Below are 21,389 nucleotides of genomic sequence, written 5' to 3' on the forward strand. Positions count from 1 at the left end.
AACTCTCTCTCTCTTCTATCTATCTATCTATCTATCTATCTATCTATCTATCTATCTATCTATCTATCTATCTATCTATCTATCTATCTATCTATCTATCTATCTATCTATCTATCTATCTATCTATCTATCTATCTATCTATCTATCTATCTATCTATCTATCTATCTATCTATCTATCTATCTATCTATCTATCTATCTATCTATCTATCTATCTATCTATCTATCTATCTATCTATCTATCTATCTATCTATCTATCTATCTATCTATCTATCTAATCTATTTCCGTGCCTCTATATCCAACGAAACGAAATATCCAACAAGACGGACTATCCAAAAGTAATTAATTCAGGTTCGTTGGACGTTCCTTCTCGTTCTATATGGAAGCGCAGTTGGATATTTCGTCTCGTTGGATATTCAGTCTCGCCTTTTCACGTATAAGCAATTGGGTATTCAGTCAGGTCGGATATTTAGGCCACAAACGACCGAGTGTTGTTCACTCGCAATGCAGTCTGCAGTGCACTTCCTTAGCAATAATCGCTATTGACCAGACCCCAGTAAGCGCTATCTAAATCTCTGACGTCATGGCGAGGTATGATGTGAAAGCCGTCGCCGCCGGTGCTTGTTGTTGTTGTTCTTGCTTTTCTTTTGTCCTCTCTTGCTTACAGAGCCCATTCTTCATATGGGAGGGGTTGTTCTACTAATAGTAGAACGTAATTAACAGCAGCGTAGTTAACTGATACTCGTTGCGCTATGTTTGTGCTATAGCAGATCAAAAACGAGCGATGTAGCTAAACATGATCGGTGCATAGTGCTATCACAGCAGCAAAACGGTGGAGTGGATCACAGAGCAAACGGAGGTAGCTGATTTCCGTTTCACATTAAGAAGGGGGGGGCGGGGGGGATTCAGTTGCACATGTGAAGACGGACGGACCGACGGATGAGATAGGTAGACGGATAAATATCGTCCACTTAAACACCCTGTGACATATATCTATGAAAACGTTCACAGGAGGTCCATCTGGTTCAAGATATTAACGAGTCAGAAGTCAAGTACACCCAGACACCGCGAGGAAGGGTCATCCAAGCCCAGGAAGCAGCCAGTGCATACATTAGAAGCAAGCTCGCCTCCGAAAACGTAGCAAGTGGCCTCCATCGATTGAGATACTCTATTCGGGGTCTCATATGTCATCTTATGACAGAAAAAGAAAAGAAGGAAGGAAACGGTGCGGCACGCGTTGGTCTTAAAGCTGGCCGCATTCACCCGGAGACATAAAAAATCTATTCCATTTCCTTTTCTTACTTGCTATCATGAAGCTAGAATTCACCGATTTCTTTTTATTTACCGCGTGGCTCCCGAACGCGTGGAAATAAAGAGAGAGAGGGGGGAGGAAGGTAGGGAGGGAAGACCCACCTCCGAGCTAGGCTAAGGTCGGCTCTTCCGCCATTCATTTGGTATCAGCGCCACTCGCAGTTGCCACAGCTTTCATTTGCTCGCAACGACCGATAGGGCTTCCCTCTCTCTCTCTCTCTCTCTCTCTCTCTCTCTTTCTCTCCTTTTCTCGCGTTCATCTTGCGAGAAATAAATACTTTGCGGCGGCGAGAACGAGCTCGATAAGTCGCGCGATAAGTGTCTCCACGTGTGTGCGTCCACGTCTCCGCGCTGTGGAATTCGGCCCGCCAGTTTGACGCAAGCTTCCTGCGCACTTTTGTGCATGAGTGCGTGCGTGCGCGCGCGTGTGTTTGTGCTTGCAGCTCTCTCCGTCCGTTTGATTTTTGCTGCGGCCGCGCGCGTAAACTCGGCAGCGGGGAGGGACGAACCGACCGCATCGGCGGAGGCGCAGGGCGGCCCGAAACAGGACGGCGTCTCCGCGCGCGATCGTATGTTGCGGGCAGCTTGCAGGGGTCAGTCGCGGAATTCCAGGACGACTGAGAGATAGAAGAGGGGGAGAGGGGAATTCCGAAGCGCTGTGCCTTCTACTTCTTGCTGCTCCTCCTGCTCTAAAGGGGGATTCCCCTTCCTCCTCATCCTCGACATCTAGCCTTGCTGCGCCGTCAACAGCTGGTGCTGTTACCGCTCAGAATGGCAAAAATCGATGATATATATATATATATATATATATATATATATATATATATGCGAATGAAGAATCGGAGGAACAACTCGAAGTGGCGGTTCGAAATTTACGCGAGAACCGTATCATAGCCGACACTGATTCCGGGAGAAGTGTGCGGGAAATAACGTCAAATTTATGATCATACTGACTAATAATTGTATACATGCAACTGTTAGACTTGAGGTCGGTTTTCTGGCTCCTGACAAACAGGGAGAAAGTGAGGGAGAGAGAGTGTATGAAAAGACGAGAGCAGAGATTATAACCGGAAAGGTATCTGATTGGCTGCACTAAAGAGGAGAAAGGGCAGGAGAAAATATAAAGACAACATTCATTCATTCGTGGGACTTAACGTCCCAAAGCAACACTCGAACCATAAGAGAGGCCGTAGTTGAGGGCTACGCATTATTTTTGACCACCTGTGGCTCTTTGAATGTGCATCAATTGTATACGTATCCGCGAGCAGAGAGAGAGAGAGAGGAAAATTTACTAAAGCACTACGGCGGAAGACAAAGAGAGAAGGAGCAGGTTCCATAAACACACGCGGGCAGAAGGTAAGCGTCACGTGGTCAAACGCGATCACACTGTCCGTTGATATAGAAAATAATAAGAAAGAAAGAAAAGGAAAGAAAGAAAGAAAGAAAAGGAAAGAAAGAAAGAAAGAAAGAAAGAAAGAAAGAAAGAAAGAAAGAAAGAAACGCAACTTGGGAGCATTCATGGATAGCCTTCTGTGCCCATGAAGGGCGGCGCCTGTGTTTCAGGATCCTGTGTGTAGAAAAACGCCGATTGTCCTCTCGTGCTAGTGCCTAATACAGTGACTGACTCTGCGCATCAAACTGACGACGATCACGCGTCACATAACCACTAGGTAGTAAAGAAAGGAGGATGTGAAAAGGAAAGAAACGAATGGGCGAGTCGACCCTGTCGTTCGGCGTGACGCCGTGCGGCGATCTACTAAAACATAGTTATAACGAAGTTGAAGGGGGGCCACAATTACTTCATTATAACTCTAAATTTGTTATATTCGTTGTTGCATGCGCTGCGCTATGTATCTCTATAAGGATGTCAAGGGGAATTTATTATTTCGTTATTGATCGTTTCGTTATAGCGAGGTTTGAATGTATACGATTTCATCTACATACACCCGGGTTTCCCGAGCTTTTCTTCGTTTAGGACGCTCACCTCCTCACTTTCTTGCCGGCGAGGCAGGCACGTTAGCTAAGGCAATACAGGCCCATGGTGCACACAACACGCATTTCCTGCAGTACTCGGTCAGTGACCCGCCGATCTGCTGCGAATTGTCAATATTATCCATCCGTACGCGTATGCAAATGTCATTTGCTCTCAGGTTAATGTATTCTTTCGGTTTTCTGATTGAGGCGCATCATGGAAACTGATCTGGTGTCTTCGACTGCAGTGTGTCTCGCACCAAGTGTATACCTATAGCATTTAAGGCGCATAACATCTCAAACTGTGTTTTTCTTACAAAGAAAGAAAGGAAGGAAGAAAAAGGAAGGAAAGGAAACAGCACCCACGGTTTGAATTCTTTGCGGCGATAAAACCAGATGTTGCATGTCACGTGAGCAGGGGCCGCGCAGTAGACGTCTCAAGGAAGTCGCGGACAGACCGCGTCACAGATGGCTCCAGAGTGTCGAAGCACATATCCTCCGCCGGCAGCCCTCACGACGCCTCCTCGCATTAACACTCCTCCCTCCACGCTTGGCGCTATTACTACACTTACCGCGACTACTTTCGTTCATAGCCAGCTTCACAAGCTATTCGTGCCGTCGTGTCAGCTTGTGAGTGCGCCATTTTGAGTTCCCGATATTCTCTGCTCTTCTCGTCTTGTTCACTTGATCCATCCCCTCCTCCCCCAACTTTTCTCGACGCCATTACCATTATCGTCCTTTTTTTTTTTTTGTTCGTTAGTATGCGAGCTAAGGAGATTCCCTGCACCGTCCTTGTCCCTTCTTCCGTCCGGAAATCAAATTCAGCTGTGCGTCTCGTTTACGCAAGTTTACTATACGTCAACGCCGCGCGTGGAGTCTATACACCGTCTCGCTAATTCCGTGCAGCGCAGCCAATGCTAGGTCTCTTTTCAGCGGCGAATCAGTGATGAAAGTCGGCTGCGTGTTCCAGGAAAGGGAGGATGGCATAGCGTAGCTGAAATTCGGGCGAGTTGGCGTAGTTACATCTTAAGCAACACAGCGCGAACAAATACTCCGATAAGAGTGAAAGAAGCCACGGGACAGGCGCTTGTCTTGATTCAGCAAAATTCAGCGAAGTCAAGCTGAACTTGACTTCGCTTTTAAGAATCACGCCTGATCTTCGCTGCACCTATTCTTGACGTCCGGTTCGTGTGAGCATGAGCCCGTAAATTGCATGACGCTCGTTCTTGTTCGTCTATCGTGTCCCCAAAGTTCACGTGACTTGATTGTGTATTTAAATTGTTTGGCTTTCGATAAAAATCCGAGGTTGTGAGTCTGGAACTACTCCAGTTACTTCTTTCGTTCTTGTCCGTGCCATTTTTTTGCTCTGTGTTTCTTAAGAGGAAGATATAGATGGCTCGCCTATTGTACGCTACTTATCCATACGCGACGCTTTCATTCAGTTCAACGTCGTATAGAGGGCGATCGCGAGCCGTGCAATGGAGGAACACCTTCCTCGGTTTCTCTTTGTCAGCTGGCTTACGCGTCCTATGTCTTTCGCTCCACTGCACGGATTTGGTAAGACGGACTTTAAGCTCCTTGCTTGCTTCTTTGCCGAGAGCAGTCGACGGCTGCCTCACGGCCGGTTGCTTCAGCTGACAGTGGCCACCTCGTCCTGCCACAGCTCTCCTCCTTCGTGAACTCAGAGGCATCCCCGAGAGATCGCCTCTGCCAGCGACGCGCTACCATGCACCGTGCTCGGCGAATGGATTAGTAAGATCTTGATGAGGGGGCTAGGTGGTTCATATTTAGAACTGAGGTTGAACAGCGCGAATAAAACAAGGACACGAAGAAGCAAATACCGCAGACAAGCGATGACTGCCAACTGGAAGTTTATTTACAAATTCTCCAGCCATTTTATACCTTTATCAGCATAGACATGCGTACACCAGTCCCATATACATCTGCAAAATTCGCTACATCGTAATCGTTCGTGCAAAAAAGCTATTTATCATCTCCGACAAGGCAAGAGAGGGAGCGCTTACACATGTATCTCCTTACCTTCTAATGTACTATGCCTCTATTATTTCCCTTTCCCTCTTACCTTTTCCTTTCACTCTTACCTTTTCCTTCCCCTAAGAATTTTTTTTTTTTTTTTTTTAAATATGGGAGTGCAGGGACACTTGTTACAATGTCCTGCTAAAGGGCTCCCATAGTCATTCCTTAGGTTACTGCTGTGCTGAGGAGCTCTGTCATTGAAACACTGATCCACTTGCCCTGCATAAGTTTTTTCCACAGCTTATCGGTATCTGATAGATAACGTTGCGCCTCCAGTCAGCGAAACGAGATTTATGATTGGTGGGCACAGGGTCCTTTCGAGTGTTTTCGTACGATTGCATATCGAGGAAAGCTTGCACGGGGCACTGAAAAGCAAATTAACATTAACTATCAGAAACTTTATTTAGATTGTGTGACAACTTGTGCAAGTATGGCACCACGGGCGCTGGTCTCTCGTCTTCATTCTTTTCCTTGTGCGCTGGTTCCGAACTTAATCTTTTTCTTTCCCCAAGGTTGTTTCGCATAGTGAAGGGATGACAGAACGTGAAAAATCTGAGTTCTGTAATCGTGCTATATGATTTTAAAAAAACTTCGCTCGCACTCATGCTCGCACGACTTACCTGGTGCCGCCTTAATGCAAGTGGTTGCTACGCCCCTCTTAATCAATTTAGAGCTGTCATAGCGCAACAAGATTTTCTTAGATGTGGGATGATACGCCCAGCATACATGCTCATCCAAAGAAAAACAGAGATTAATATCGAGAAACTGAATGCGGTTGTTAATTTGCAATCCGTACTTGAACTTAAGCCCTCCCGATGAGTTGATGAACGTGTCCGAAATTTCTTCGAACGCGTCATGCAAATGCAGACGCATATCTTTCTTCATAACAATAAAGTAATCGTAAACGTACCTAAACACTCGCGTTACAGGCGTCTCCGCCAGCTTAGCAGAAATTACATTGTCGACCGAAGATCAAAAAATGCCGCACGAAATGGGGGCTATGGCTGATCCTATACAGATGGCGGTACGTTGGATCTAGAACTGACCATCATCGTTGATGGCTGTTGAATGAAGATAAAAATCCGGAAGCGTAAAAAAATTGTCGCTGTTAACACCGACAGAATTCTGAAAATTCAGTTTTCCCAAATCTTCTATCCTTTGACGCAAAGCACACATCAAACCATCAACGCGGCACAGAATAATATAAGTCCCCTGGTCTTCATTTATCGCCAAGATAACTTCTTCGCAGCTTCTTACCAGATAAGGGCCATTTATCTGCAACTTCTTCAGATGGCCTTGTAGAATCGCCCCGTCTCAGAAACTTCGAGATTATGCTACCCAGACGCGCAGAAACAAAGCGCGCGCATAAAGCTACCAGCCATCTCGGTTCTTGCACTCTCCACAGATTGCCTCCGAGATACGTCCCTGGGCTGCGTATGCGCTCAGCCGCGCGGACAGCATACATAGCCACGGTCACGCTAGAGAAGGAGACGCACGCTCATCTTGTTCACTTTCTTACCTCACTGCGCATCTTATGGCTGGTGAGTTCCAATTATTAATTGATTTGTTATTGAATGTTGGGTTTGACGTCCCAAGGCAACGCAGGATCTCTGACAGCCGCTGTATAGTTACAAAGAGTTTCATGTCCACCTGGGATTCTTTGTCCAGCGCATAAATCTTCGTACGCGAGAATTGTTACGTTCGATCTCCATTCAATGCGGACTCTGAAGCTGGAGATTGAACCTGTGACTTCATGCTCAGCTGCAGAACGCCATTGCCACCGCTAGCAGGACCTGCATTTACAAAACCTTGCTTAAATAATTGCCGTCCGATATACTGGTCCTCGACACTGCATTCGTCTCGCTACGGCGTCCATCACTATCATGACTATAGCGGGCGCTCGAACGCAGACCAATCGGGGAACTCTCTAAGAGAAATTATTTGAATTCGGCTCCAAGGTCTTTGAATTCGACTCCAATTTGGCATCAACAAAAGAAAGTTCTCCTGCCATAACCTTCTTCATGTAATAACGGACGCCTGTCGATCGCGATGTTAGACATGTAATTTGTGAAGACGGTCAGCCAGCGGCAAAGAACGCTTGCGAACGAAAGCGAATTCGGCTCCAGGTCTTTACTCAGGTCATCACGCGCTTTAAGCATGCCGCCTGCCCAGTTCACCGCCGTTCTCACGTTCGTCATTTCGTCGACGGTTAGAAGTCACGCCTAGATTGCGACTGGTGCCATGGCGTACGGTACCGTGAGTCGGCGCATAAAGGTGTCGGCTCACCGACGCGGAACGCGTGTATACGCCGACTTTGCGTGAGCGCCAATTCACGAAGCTGTTCGAGGTAGACAAAGCGCGGCCGTGGTTTTGCAGAATGGCTGCCCAAATCCCAATCGTGTGTTGTTCCGGCGGTCTTTTTACCTAGTATGCACCCGTACTGTGCGGAGCTGCACGCCATACTCTCGTTCTGATATGTGTGTCCATAACTATACGAGGTCGCGACGCTTTGGCCGCACGCAAAACTATTCTCCGCGCTTTGTGATGTACGTTAAATGCGTGCACTAGACATGCAGTACATAGCACCTGCTGTATGCTCAGCTGACGCCAGCAGACGCCAAAGTTCGCAGAATGAGGCTTTCCTCTCCCTCTATGCCTGGAAGTGTTAGCTCTTGTACTACGCGTGGCAGCTTGAATGAGTGGACAGCGAACCCGAACTCAGCCTATGGGACGAGCTTTTATTGTTGAATTTCATAGTCCGTAGAGACAGAGTTAGTGATTAGGAAAGGAACCACTCAGTGCTCGCGTATAACGAATTTAATAATTCATTATGGAGTTTGACGTGCCAAAACCACTTTCTGATTATGAGGCATGCCATAGTGGACGACTGCGGAAATTTCGGCCACCTCGGGTACTTTAACGTGCACCTAAATCTAAGTACACGGGTGTTTTCACATTTCGCCCCCATCGAAATGCGGCCGCCGTGGCCGTAATGCGATCCCGCGACCTCGTGCTCAGCAGACCAACGCATAGCGAATTGAACAACAGGTAGTGAGGCGCTCACAACCGAAAAACGCACACGCACGCGCACACACGCGCGCGCGCGCACACACGCTCACACACACACACGCACACGCACACAAACGTCTGACATGCGGTTGTTTATAGAAAGCCAGGCAGGTTAACTATACACGACTGTGGTCGAGACGCTTTCAAAGTAACCAAAATGCCAGTACAACGTCAACTAACTGCTCTCTTGGTTCTCTATTCTGCCTGCGGGGAAAGGGAACCGGTCGGAAACGAGAGCAGCGCGAACATCGCAGAGCGCGCACACAATGCAAGTTTACACAGCGCTTGCGAAGTCCCTCACGCGGGCCTGCAGAGATCGTGAAACGCCCCCGCGCACAAAGGGAAGCCGACTTACACGGGTCGAGCATGGGAAAAGCGAGCGCATTTAACGCGGGACTGTCTGTGCGTCAGAACGGCGGCGCGTTAACGCCAAGACACCGACGCGGGCAAGTTTCCTTTCTGGGCGTTGAACTCTGCGCGCGCCCGCTTACACAAACTCGAAAGAACGCGCGGACAAAAGAGAAGCTCTTTATGCAGCCCGCTCAAAAATAGACGTCCCCTTTATACCACAAGCGGCCGCGTGTTATTGCACTCGACGCTCTATTCGCGGTTACGGGAAAGACGCTTGTAATGCTCATCCGTCAAAGTGTGCTTTATTGCTCGCGATGCATGCGCTGAGGTCTGGCGAGGGTATACGACTTCTTCCGCAGTTACCTCAATGACCACTAACTGTCCACTTCCTGCGCATAAAATCAAGCACTCGTCTCTTCTCAGGCTGTGCGTATATATATATATATATATTATATATATAAACCCCGCGCCTCGCAATCAGCTATGCAAAGCTTGCCTTGACCCCGTCTTGCTTAGTATACAGCAGGCCCCCCACACTAACCATTTTATGCGCATGTGTCAGATGTTCGTACGTCAGAATTCAGAAGGTTCGGCAGTCTGCGTCTCATGTACACCGTGTTTCGCAAGACATACATCTAATTTATGATACATAGTCGGTATACTGCCATTGTATAAAATGGCTGAAAGTCGCTCTATGTTTCCATTCCAGCCATCACGAGGGAGCAGTTAGATCGCGGCGTGAAATGGTCGTGCGACGCCGGAGCGGCGAAATGTGAAATTTATGCGCGAGAAATGCGTTCCATGTGGTTGCAATTACACTCTGCAAATTTCGACCATTAGTTAATTTTCTATATAGCCCGTAACCACCGGAACAATTTGCGGTCGTCATCTCAGTAACGCGGTCATCATATACTGCGATACGGACGCGTCGACGCCGAGCGACGCGCGCGCCGGAAATACGTCGGAAATACGGTTCTCATGTAGTTACCACTTGACCGTCGCGTTAAGAACGGTGCCGCGCACACCGCGCGAAAAGACGCATAACACTGTGTGTCGTTCACCTGTTCACACGGGAGCCGAGAGAGGGGGACATGAATGGGTGGGGGTAGGTGGAAGGGGGGTCGCATCTTGGGGGACGGAGGAGGCGTGCGGAGCACGTGCCTTCTGGTTGCGCGTCTTCTGCTCTCTTGGGGCGTGCGCAAGCGCTCGGGTCGCGCAATGCGCCTCGCCTTTTGAAATAGCAGAAGTGAGCGGCGGCGGCGGCGGCAGCAGACGACGGAACCGGAAACCAGCGGGCCGTCCCGCGACGACGTCCGCCCGCCCGCCCCCCACCCCACCCGTCTCCCACCTATACCCCTCGCGGTTGGCAACGCAAGCGCAAGAGGAGCCGCGATCTCGTTTTTGTTTCTCGTTTTCGGCGGCATCCTCTCGGAGGGACCTCCTCCTCTGAACAGCGTCGCGCGCGTGCGTGTGCTTGCCGCTGTGTCCCCGAATGTGAATGTGCGAGCGGCGATGAAGGAGGAAGGGTTCGACACTCGGCTACCGTAGCCTGGTCCTTCACCTGCCACGAGCAACTCTCCTTCTCCGGCAAGCTTTACCGAAACGAACGAAGAAGCCGCGCAACATATCCATACTCTCAGCGACAGCGAGACCGCAACGTATATACTCACCGCCGTATCCGCCCCTGTGGTCACTTCTGGAAACTTCTGTCTCGCCAGCCAAGTGGTGCCCCCGTTCCAGAACTCCAGGAACTGTAGTACTAGGCCCTCGGCAACGCTTCTGGTCGATTCCACCGCGGGACGGTGAGCTGTCGGTACAGTTTCGACTCCCGCGAGAAGCGAATCCGCTGGAAGCAAGCTCGGCCGACTGAAGCTTCACGTGCCTTCCGATCTCGTTGCGTGATCCCGACCGCGCGCGGACCTCGGCGTGCGTGCGTGCGTGTTCGTGAGTGCCTCATTCTCTCAGACAAGAGCGTCCTCGAGCGAAGACGTGAGGGAGAGAAACGAGAGAGAGCGCGTGTGTGTGGTGGCGCGCGCTCGTCGAACGCTCACGAGAGAAAGAAGGCAGCTAGTTTTCTTTTCTTTCCCCCTTCGGTTGGCCGCGGTAGCGGCGGCGCATCATCAATGGAATTCGGCGCCGATTGTGGTGGTGGTGGTGTTGTCGGTCGGGGACGTCGCCGGCCCCGATGACCTTCCGTGCGGCCTGCATGACGACGACGACTAGGACGCGGATGATCCCGTCGTCGACGCGTTGACCTCGGCAACGTTTTTTGTTGTGCCGCCGCTGCGGCTCTCTTGGCATCGAGTGGAGCCGCCGAAATGTCGCAGCAGACGACCACCCGGACGAAGAAAGGTACGGAGTAGCAGCTAGCTCGCTTTGCCTATAGATCCGCTAGGTCGCATGCACAGGTGTGTGCGCGCCAGCGATGAAGCGTGGCGAGAGCTTGGGCCACGCCTTGACTGGCCGCGCGACTGGTCTAGCGCACGCACGTGCTGATTCACTCGCGCCGGGGCCCTTTCGTGGCGTAAGCCGTAGACACGCGGTCGCCACTAAAGCACCTCACTTGCCCGGACCGCCGGAAGGCGAGAAATGTTGTTTCGGATTGTAGGTCCGTGGATCAGGACAGCAGTAGATAATTTTTTTTTAACCTTTGCTTTCTTTCGTGTATATTTGAGGGCGTGAGAGCGATTCCGGAGTTTCCGAGCGAAAAGTTTGAAGTGCCACGTGATCGCGGTGCTACGCTGAGGCCATTTCGACTTTGATTTTGGCCGCCGTGTAACATTATTTTAGGTTTTATATTGATCGCGGCTGCCTAACGCGAAAGAGATAAATACTTCGAAAATTAGACGGCGGTAGCTGATGTGGTTTCCCGGTTTATTTCCCAATAGTCGTCCGTGTAGCGCAAGCTCCCAGTTAAAAGGAATGACAAAAGGAATCTCACAGGCCGTACGCTGCGTAGGCAACTGCTGTGAACAAGCACCAACTCTCTCAGATTTCAGTCGTAGTTCAGTTCTTTTTTCTGATCTACACACAAAGAATCAATACGTCATTGAAGAAAATCAGGAGCGACTACTATTAGGGAATAAAATAAAAACTCGCACGTGCTGAAAGCATTTGCATAAAGCAAGAAATAAAAGAAACAAAGAAAAGGTAAGGCTCATGTAACACGTATCTCGATTTCGTTATTTTGGGTGGTCATTTTTGTTCATTTCAACGCATTCGCCCATTCTGTCTGCTTGACCTCGTTAAGATGGATGTGATAGCGCGCGTACTGCAGATAAAATTGTGCCATCGTTTCCAGTATATTGTCAGTGCCAGCGAATCTGGGCACATTGCGTCGAATTGGGAGTTGCAGTCGGCAGAAAAATGTGCGACCAGCGCAGTATTTTTGTTTTTGTTACACTTTCAGACGGGAGTGAGAAAAATAAGAATAACAATAACGTTTTCTTGTGACAGACACCTCCCGCAAAGTTATCATGTCGAAAACGTCTGCAAAACTAAGTGAATTAATGAATAAATGAATGAAATAGTTTGTATGCTACGTTGCGAATGTCAGAGCATTCAACTGCCTGTGAACGTCACGACAAAATAGTGTCGTTTAAATATAATGAAGCTACAGCAAATCTAGCGAAAGTTTTACTCAGACCGTCTGACGCTCATGTAGCCTCCTGAGAACCCATGTTTGTGGCAGTCGACGTCATCTGTTATCCTTATTTGAAGATTGAACCAGGAGCGATAATCATTTTCAGATATCAGTGCTAACTTGAAGCCCGATGCACGTGGTGCCCCAAATCGATAATTTAATCGTCCTCTCGTTGCGGCAGATTATTAAGGAAATTGATGGCTAGTTTGCGCGAGACCACTCTATATCATCACCAACCACGAAAAACGCTTGTGAAGTACGTACATTTCTGAAACCGCTAAACTTTCTCTCTACAAATGGCTTGAAATGCTGGTGCTCATAGCCACGATGAAGAATTAACGCAATTAAACGCTACGTGGAATAAATTTGTCATTGTGTTTACATGCAAACAGAGGAAGCATTTACCTGACGAAACTTAAGACATGGTCACTTACCCACGTGCATGGTTGTGCTACCCACCCTGTCATTTGGTACGGCGATGGCTATTTCTTGTTGGTGAGAGCGCGGTTGTCCGTAATTCACCATAAGAAATACTGCGTCGCTAGGAGCTTTCTAAAGGCTCTTAGAAGAATAGATATACCTATAAAAGCGCTTTGACAACGTTCACCGCCGCCATTTCAATGGTCTCGCGTTTTTATTAAGTATTCAGCCGTACGATATCTCGCGCGCGCATGAAGAATTCACTTTTATAGGGGTTTTAACAACCAAAATGCCCATTCTAGGCTTACATATACATTCACAGAAACGTCGGAATCAATATGGCTGCGGGACAACGATCTCCGCTGCTTGCGGCTTTCTTTAATGCGCAGCGAAATGTTACTGTTTAGGCTAGCATCTTTTTTTTTTCCATTCCTGTGCGCAAAAAGAAGTGTAACCCAGGTCCATGGCTGAGAGCGAACCTGCGATCTTGTGCTCACGTCATCAAAATAACATGCCTGTTCAGTGGACTCGACCGGTGTCGTATGAAAATTTCCTTTTCCTATGAAAATTTGTTTGAGACGCCCCTTTTAGTTTAATTATAAATGTATATATCAGGGTTTGCGGAGAACAGAACACATGTATTAAGGAGAGAAAGGGTGAAGGTCGAAGCCTTCAATGAACATAGAAAGGGAACTTTGTGGTGCACAACATAGAATGCAACGAAATAAGGAAGCATACGAGAATGCTCATAGTCTATGTAATATGAAACAATAGAGAGAGAGAGAGAGAGAGAGAGAGAGAGAGAGGAATATAGGAAGGTGGGGATGTTAACTAGCCGTCAATAAAGCTGCAACAATAAAGAAATAGCTACACGAAAGGTAAAGCAACGAGCACTCCATTAAATATACGAAAAAGAAAATATTCCACCTTAATATCACACCGAATTAGTACCAAATCCCCAACAATGAGACAGTTAACGGTGTACATATCACACACGATGCACCACATTCTGAACTTAGAAACACTTCAACGGTCTTATAATTATATATCGATGTCGCTATCACATATACAGTATAGGCAGAAAGCGGCATAGAGCGTAGCTTTAATTTCGGCTTTCGCTGCAGCGTAAAATCTCACGCGTGATCGAAGCTGAGAATGTGGAACGTAGCCTAGAACGTGATTTTTGAATGCGTTTGAGCGCCAAGTACAGAAGGCCCAAATTTCGAGACAAGCTGTGTACGCGTCCATCCGTTTCGTGTTTGGAGATGGCCAGCGTGTACTCTGAAGTGCCCCTCCGCTCCGTGCTATCAGAGGCGGCAAGTGACCTTTGGACGGACGCCCCCGCCTGTCCACAATAGCAAGGTTAATCTCAGCGGTCAGCGATGATAAGCGTGGGACCTCGGCGCTGGCGAAGAGACTTGTCGATCTGTTGATGCCCGCCTGCAGCTGCGGATAAAGATAATATTTATTTCTGCTCAAGCTGATTACTGGGATGTCCCAGCTGTCTCTCCGTAAGCCGTACACGCGTATTTGTTTTTCTTGTTCATTGCAAACGGGCCATTTCGTAACTTGCCTTAGCTTGGTAATATTTTTTATTAGCTATATGCAAGGAGATCTTGGTGCCTATTAGACGGCTTCGCCTACTGCTACCCTTGTCTTAATTGGTAGGTTAGCTAAAAAAAACGAAGGGTCAAACAAAGAATAGAGAAAATACTATAGTGGCAGCAGTTCTAAATTTAGCTCACACTCAACAAAAAAAATTCTTTCCAGTTTGCAAGTGTTCCAGTGTTCATGTTGACGCAAACGCGGTGACTCTCGTTGGTTTGATATTGGTCTTGCATCTGATAATCAGGGCCTGTATTCATTCCGCTAGAAACATTCGTAAAAAAAAAAATACGACCAATCCTAATGCTGGAAATATTATCTAAGGTGATGGACCATTGGCAGCTGACGCTTACGAACGAAAATCTTTGTGAATTAAGTCACAGAGCTACCTGTCGCAAAGCAAAACCGATATAGTGCAAGGGTAATTCCTTTCGCTCGATTCTTTTCCTTTCTTATCGTCCAACACCGGCTCCTTAAATAAATAATGCACGCTATTCAGTTGCACCTTGACAAACATTATATCAGAGACAACAAAAACACAATACAAACACAACAGTATCTTCATAATGATTTTTGTGATGGGGTTGACACCGGTGATGACGTGGGCCTAGTGCTGCTTGGACTATACTGACGCAGCTCGAACAGGAAACGAATTGTAATACGTGTATAATGGTCGCGTTATTGAACTTGAGTTTATTTTGCAACAATGTTACGGGATAGCAGAAGTAAAAGCTGTTTTAACGGCTTGAGAGGACCTGGCTACCCTACAGACACGTTAAGCCCCACACATACACGTAAAACCCTACACACACGTAAAACCCCAGAATGTCTTAAGGATTCCTGGGCCAGACGTATCCAGCAGCCAATAATAAGGAACAACATACCACTGGCTAGGGTTGCCGACCGGTGTCAAACTTTTGTTACGAGAATGCCCACAAAGACTATAGAGAATTTGGTCCCGCTGTTCCGATACGTTCGAAGCACCTTTCGTAAAATGTAGATAGCAGCAGCACATTCGAGCCGCGCAAACAATCTATCGTGGGAAAAAGGTGATTTACGTTTCAAAATCAGGCATGACAATTATCATTCTTTAGCACAGTCCCACATGGACAGCGTACACAATATAGTAGTAGGCCGGGGCCCGTATATCGTATGTATTGAGTTTCCGTTTTGTGACATGCGGAGAGATTAAGGTAAATAAGTTATCATCGGCTGCTCCATTTCGCTGTTTTTTTTTTCAGAGATAGATAAAGAAACACAAAAGCGGCAAGGACAGATATTGAGTGGACCCTCCGTTGCGAGGTTCTTTATCTTTATTCGTTTTGATTGTAATTTCTTAACTTATTTATTGCGGTGTTGTCGTTCTCGTTTCATTTTTTGTTCTTCTTTTCTTATCATGTGCCGCGCTGAGTGGCCTATCTGAGCGATATCAGCGGCATGGCGGGGTCCAAGTAAATAACGCTGCCCGAGAGGAATAGACAACAAAATGGACCGTTAAATATTAACGGCTCCAGAGACGGAATTCATAAACCTAGCTCGAAATGATGTAACGGTGTTATTGAAACTCCTTTCTTTACGCGCTTGCCAGTTGTCCGAGGATCGACCCATAGTGAGCGGCGATGGACGAAGTTCTGACGAAGTTCGGAGAAACTCAAGTCAGATTCACATCTTACTGAGTTAGTCAGTGGGATGTCAAATTACACGGTGTTGAATAGTACTGAATGAAGTATTAATTGACTGTGCTCAATGGAATTTCAATTCAGTTGCTATTGAGCACATTCGCTGGAACTATCTGCTGAAAAACATCACTGGTATTTTTACTGCACAAGATTTCTTCAATCGGAGGCTGCGGAGATTCCTTCGTTCAGAAAACGATATTGTTTTGGTTTGCGCCGAGTTTTGTTATTGCTATTACTTCAACATGCAATGTAGTGAAAGCTGTGGTGGCGTGAGCTAACCAGAAAAGCGAAGCCAATGATGTCCTATAGTCTGTCTCTCTTATTCCCGCGTTTTTTTCTTTCCAGTTCATCTATTCAACCTAGTCTTTGAGAGAGAAAGAGAGAACAAAAAAAAAATGATATGCGAAATGCAGGCAGATTAACTGGAAGATAGGCATACAGTTTGCTACCCTGCACCGGGGATGGGGTAACGGCAGACAGAAAGGTAAAGAAGAAATACATGCACAGAGAAAGAAATGAGGATAAAAAAATCATGCAGAAACTCCTCTGGGAGTTGTCTCTAAGTATGCGTAAGCTTTGCGCCACCTGCTCATCTCTGCGCAGCCCAGTGTCGTTATCAATCTTATGAAACTTGATCCGGCCAGTACAAACGACAGCGCTGGGGAACTGGTGTGGACGGCGGCGCAAGGAGCATTGATTACGCAAGCGACGTACTGCAGGTGGTGACACCAGGTGCGCTGATGTCGTTCCGATCATTACAAGCCGTTATCGCTCTTTGGCGTCTTACCCTTACTCGTCGAACCATTGTGAGCCGTGACCAAACGTACTCAGACGGTGGCTTCGTAGGCAGCGCCGCGCGGATGGTACCAGCTTGAAGGCGATCTGTGATGCCGACAGAGAGTGCGGACTGCTGATAGCTTCGCGCGCTGTGTTCTCGCCGCTAACTTGGCTTTGAAGAGAGACGCGCGGATCCGTATCTTAAAAGCAATCTGCTAAAGTGGCAGATCGTGGCGTGTGCTGAGAGCTCCGTGAGCGCTGTGTTCACGTATTGACGTGAGCGCTCACGTCCGTCCGTCCCGACGGGCGGAGGGACGGAGGATTTTGTCGTTGGGTCAGCATCTTAGTTGAAATCAAGAAAAAGAAATGGGCATGGGCCGGACATGTAATGAGGAGGGAAGATAACCGATGGTCATTAAGGGTTACGGACTGGATTCCAAGGGAAGGGAAGCGTAGTAGGGGGTGGCAGAAAGTTAGGTGGGCGGATGACATTAAGATGTTTGCAGGGACAACATGGCCACAATTAGTACATGACCGGGGTAGTTGGAGAAGTATGGGAGAGGCCTTTGCCCTGCAGTGGGCGTAACTAGGTTGATGATGATGATGATGATGACAAATGCTTGCGCATTTAAAATAAACTTCCAACTGTGAGGTCATTCTTGCATCCTCACGTCCTGCTAAAGTGGCAGATTGTGGTGTGCGCTGAGAGCTCCGTGAGCGCTGTGTTCACGTGTTCACGTGAGCGCTCACGTCCGTCCGTCCCTCCGTCCGTCGGGACGGACGGTTTTCTCGTTGGGCAAGCATACAAATGCTTGCGTATTTAAAATAAACTTCCAACTGTGAGGTAATTCTTGCTTCCTTGTGTCCCTCGGTTCTCGTCTTAGAAAAGAGGAGATCGCTGTCGGTATACCAAGACTTAATCCACGCTTGCGAGCAGTATAATTTAGCACACAATAGGCAAGCCATTTTTATTGCTATTGGTCAGGTGTAGCAGCTCTCGTTACTAACTGACTGACACTAGGGATGTGCGAAATGTTTCGCACCGAATCGAAGATGAATCGAATGCGAATTAAATGTAGTAAAACCTCTTTGTTGTGAAGTCGTCAGCACCGGAAAGAAAAAAAAATCTTGTCTATATCAATATGTCTTCGCCGTAACCGTAGTTCACCATTTTGTCATCCTGAAATACGATAAAAAATTTTGCTGAGCGCAGGTTGTTGGTTCTCTTTCAAAATACTGCGTGCTCGCTCTCTGTTAATTATGCGCACATTCGCAGGCTTCCATCATTACACGTATGGATGCTGCTGCCGCGTCTCTCTGGTATAGGAAAGCTTGGTGGCCACCGTGATAAGAATTAAAGGCACGCACTAGTCGACATGTTGTTACTTAAATGGTGCGCTGAAACCACAGTTAGCGCGATCATTCTTTACTCCGTAGTCGTCAGGAAGTCATTGCGTTTCGTACCTGTTGTTTTCTTCTTATATTTTTCAGGACGGCAGAGCTGTTCACAAGGAGGCTGGCGATTATTTTCGCAACAACCGGTAGTTCGCTATATGCGTGTTCTCCATAACGAGGTACTATGTTGCCGCGGCGGAGACCAATTGGATCGAGTGTCGCACGCCTTTCAAATAATATTAGAATAACGAACGACCGTTGTCACCATTAATATAAAACGGCGTTCATATCCAACTGCATTCACAACGTTCGCAAATCCCTGTCATTGCATTTTCACCTTATGAAGTGTTACTGAATAAAGCATAAATGGAGCATTGCGAAAATAAAATCTGTTCTTTCGTATACACTCTTAAAAATAAGGTTAATAAATAGCTAGTAAATACACGCCTTTATTATATTACTGTGTATTTTACCACATTCTCACTAGTTCTGTACTAACCAGCGGCTAGTAAAGCTAGTAAGTGCTGCCTTTACTAGCCAGAAAGGCTTCTTAGTAGTTTTTACCAAGTAACTACTAAGCCACTACTAATTCGGCCGGCCGTGGCCTATTATGATGTGACTATTGCTGTCTTATGAAAAATTGAGATTAACTGCAGGGTTGTTCATTATGTTGGACTATGTGCGACGTCGTAGCACAGATATGTACAGACAGTAGGCCTTAGAAATTTTTGCACAAAGGTTTGATTATTTAACTAAATGTATAGGTGCTCATCGGTGCAGCATATTCTCCCTCAATGTAGGGCTATAAATGCTGCCGAAGTCGCCATTTCAGGAAGTGCCGCGAAGCACCTTTGTCGTTCTGTACGTGTGTTCTTGCGTATCTTTGCTTGTTGTAAATATGTAGTACATTCTTATCCGGAGTCTGTACACCGTAATGTCCCTGGTGAACATTACATATATAGATGTCCCTGGTAAAGATTACCTTTAATTGACGCCTTAATGTATAGCGAAAGGACGCGGTTCTCTTTTTTTATATATATTTACCATTTTGCTTTCTTATGCTTTTAAGTTACCATCGATTTCGTATGCCAATTGCAAGCCGCACTTATAAACCAAATAGGCCCCACTGTATCGTTGGTAATTATATTTTAGTTGCGTTAGTAACTGCATTGCCCAGGTAGTATTTAGTTAGTACTAAGTTAGTGCTTTTTGCTAGCTTCGGCAGGTAGTGAAAGTACTAACCATCAGTTTACTACCTGCACTTACTAAGAAGGTAGTGCTTTTTGGAACAAGTAACGTGTTAGTATTTAGTAAGCGAAAATGACGCACTTGTTTTTTTAAAAAGTGTATACTCAGGAAATTTTCGCAGAGTGCTTGCCAATTGGTCGCGATGTGCTATATGCCCCGCTATGCTAGAAATTCTCGTGTTTTGTGTCTGCCAACCAACTTCGGATATAATCATGGCGCACGTCACAGTGGGAAACTGCGCATTAATTTTGACCATCTGGGGTTGTTCATGGAACGGTACACGGGCGTTCTTGCATATTTTGCCGCAATCGAAATGGCGGCCGCCGCGGCCGAGATTCGATCCCGCGCCCGCAGGCTTAGTAGCGCAACGGCAAATCCACGGCGCCGGGTCCAAATTTATGCTTTAGCGCGCAACCGCGGACGACATGAAATATTCGAGGAAACGATTCGAAAAAGAAAAATACTCTCATCTACGAAATGCTGCGACGGCTCCACCGCTTACCGACGATCGGGTCAAAATAGAACGACCACTCGCCAAAGGTGGAAAGAAAACAAGCGTATAATTGACATTTCGGGTCCATCATAGGGGGCTCTTGTTCACAATGAGGAGGTGGAGCTTTCAGATGGTTCGATTGGTTTTGCATTTTATAGGTGGAGAAAGTCTTGGAAAGATCACCCCGCCTTCGGGTTATCGCGTTTAATGTCGAGCGAACCTTAGAAAGACTCTTAAGAGCGGAGGTGAAGGTACACGCTTCTCTGTCGTGATTGCGCCAGCAGAATGCCCAGTCAAAGATGTGATTAGTAGACATGTGATCGTCCGGGCAAGGCATTCGAGCCTGCATTGCCTTTCCTGACGTCGTTATTGTGCTAATGAGTCACTTGTTTTAAGATTTCCGGTTCCGCCCAGGCAGGACGCTCCGCAATTTCTGCGCACGTACATTGTAGATTGTCCCTGGAAACGTTAAGATTTCCCATTGGTCTTTCACCCGTACGAGACGTTGTTTCAGTTTTCTTTTTTTAGTGTCGGCACGTGAGCGATTTTTACGCCGTGTATAAGCGAACGATTCTTGCAAGTGCCTCGCGGATTGTCTGCTTGTAGGGGACGATCGCACGCATCTGTTTCTCTCTCTCTATCTTATTATTTTATTACGCCATTTCACGGTTAGCAATTACTAAAGACTGCAGTTCTCGCGTCCTCAGCAGTTGTGAAGCCTAGCCGTTGCTGGACGGGCCCTTTCTTTACCACGGCTAGCTCTTGCTTGCGCTGTCCAGGGTCGGAGCAGATGCGGAATGCGCGGGAAAAGAGCGCACTCGCTTTCAATTACGCGCTCTTCCTCTGTGGGTTGGTTTCCTACACGCACTGCACGGTTGAAATTTCCCTGGACGGACATCGAGGAAGGCAATCCATACATTTTTTTTTTTGTCTTCCACGGTAGACTCGGTAGTAAGAAGTTCAAGATGATCAAGGAAAAGCAGTGCGCCTAGGTGATGGACCACGCAAAAGCAATCGTCCATATATCCTATTACGAAGGGTTTCGGAGTCAACTCGTACAAGGCTATCGCAGAACTTTTTCCACGTGCCTTTGGGGCCATGTTTGCACAGAAGACAGAAGCGGACGCTCACCCGTCGTCGTTCCAAACAGCGGCTCGTTGCTCTTCCTAGAAGACGAAATACGTGTTTTTCAATAAAACAGAAAAGTAGAAGGCGGAATGGATATTGTGGGCCGAATTACGTGCATTACTGTAGCAAAAAGCTAAGGAAGGTTAAGATCAAGCTCCTTGCAACAATGGAATGCGTAATCGACTGCGGCGCTGGTAAACATGGACTTTAATTCAAAATAAACCTTCACCTTGTCGTCGTTGACGGTCTCGAATAGGTTG

General features: G+C 47.2%; 1 protein-coding gene across 3 annotated transcripts in view; it reads left to right on the forward strand.

Moving 5' to 3' along the window:
- Positions 1–21,389, forward strand: part of lin-28 (protein lin-28 homolog) — a 211,795-nt gene that overhangs the window by 75,731 nt on the left and 114,675 nt on the right. Inside the window, exon 1 of one of the 3 annotated variants that reach the window (XM_050171687.3) lies at positions 10,247–11,093. The exons of the other annotated variants lie outside the window; for them this stretch is intronic. Within the exon in view, the coding sequence (XP_050027644.2) occupies positions 11,060–11,093 (34 nt within the window). The 5' untranslated portion in view covers positions 10,247–11,059. Of the gene's footprint in view, positions 1–10,246; positions 11,094–21,389 lie in introns of those variants that run through there. 3 annotated transcript variants of the gene reach the window in all.

Source organism: Dermacentor andersoni, chromosome 6 (genome assembly GCF_023375885.2).
Source record: "Dermacentor andersoni chromosome 6, qqDerAnde1_hic_scaffold, whole genome shotgun sequence".
Classification (NCBI taxonomy): Eukaryota; Metazoa; Arthropoda; class Arachnida; order Ixodida; family Ixodidae; genus Dermacentor; species Dermacentor andersoni.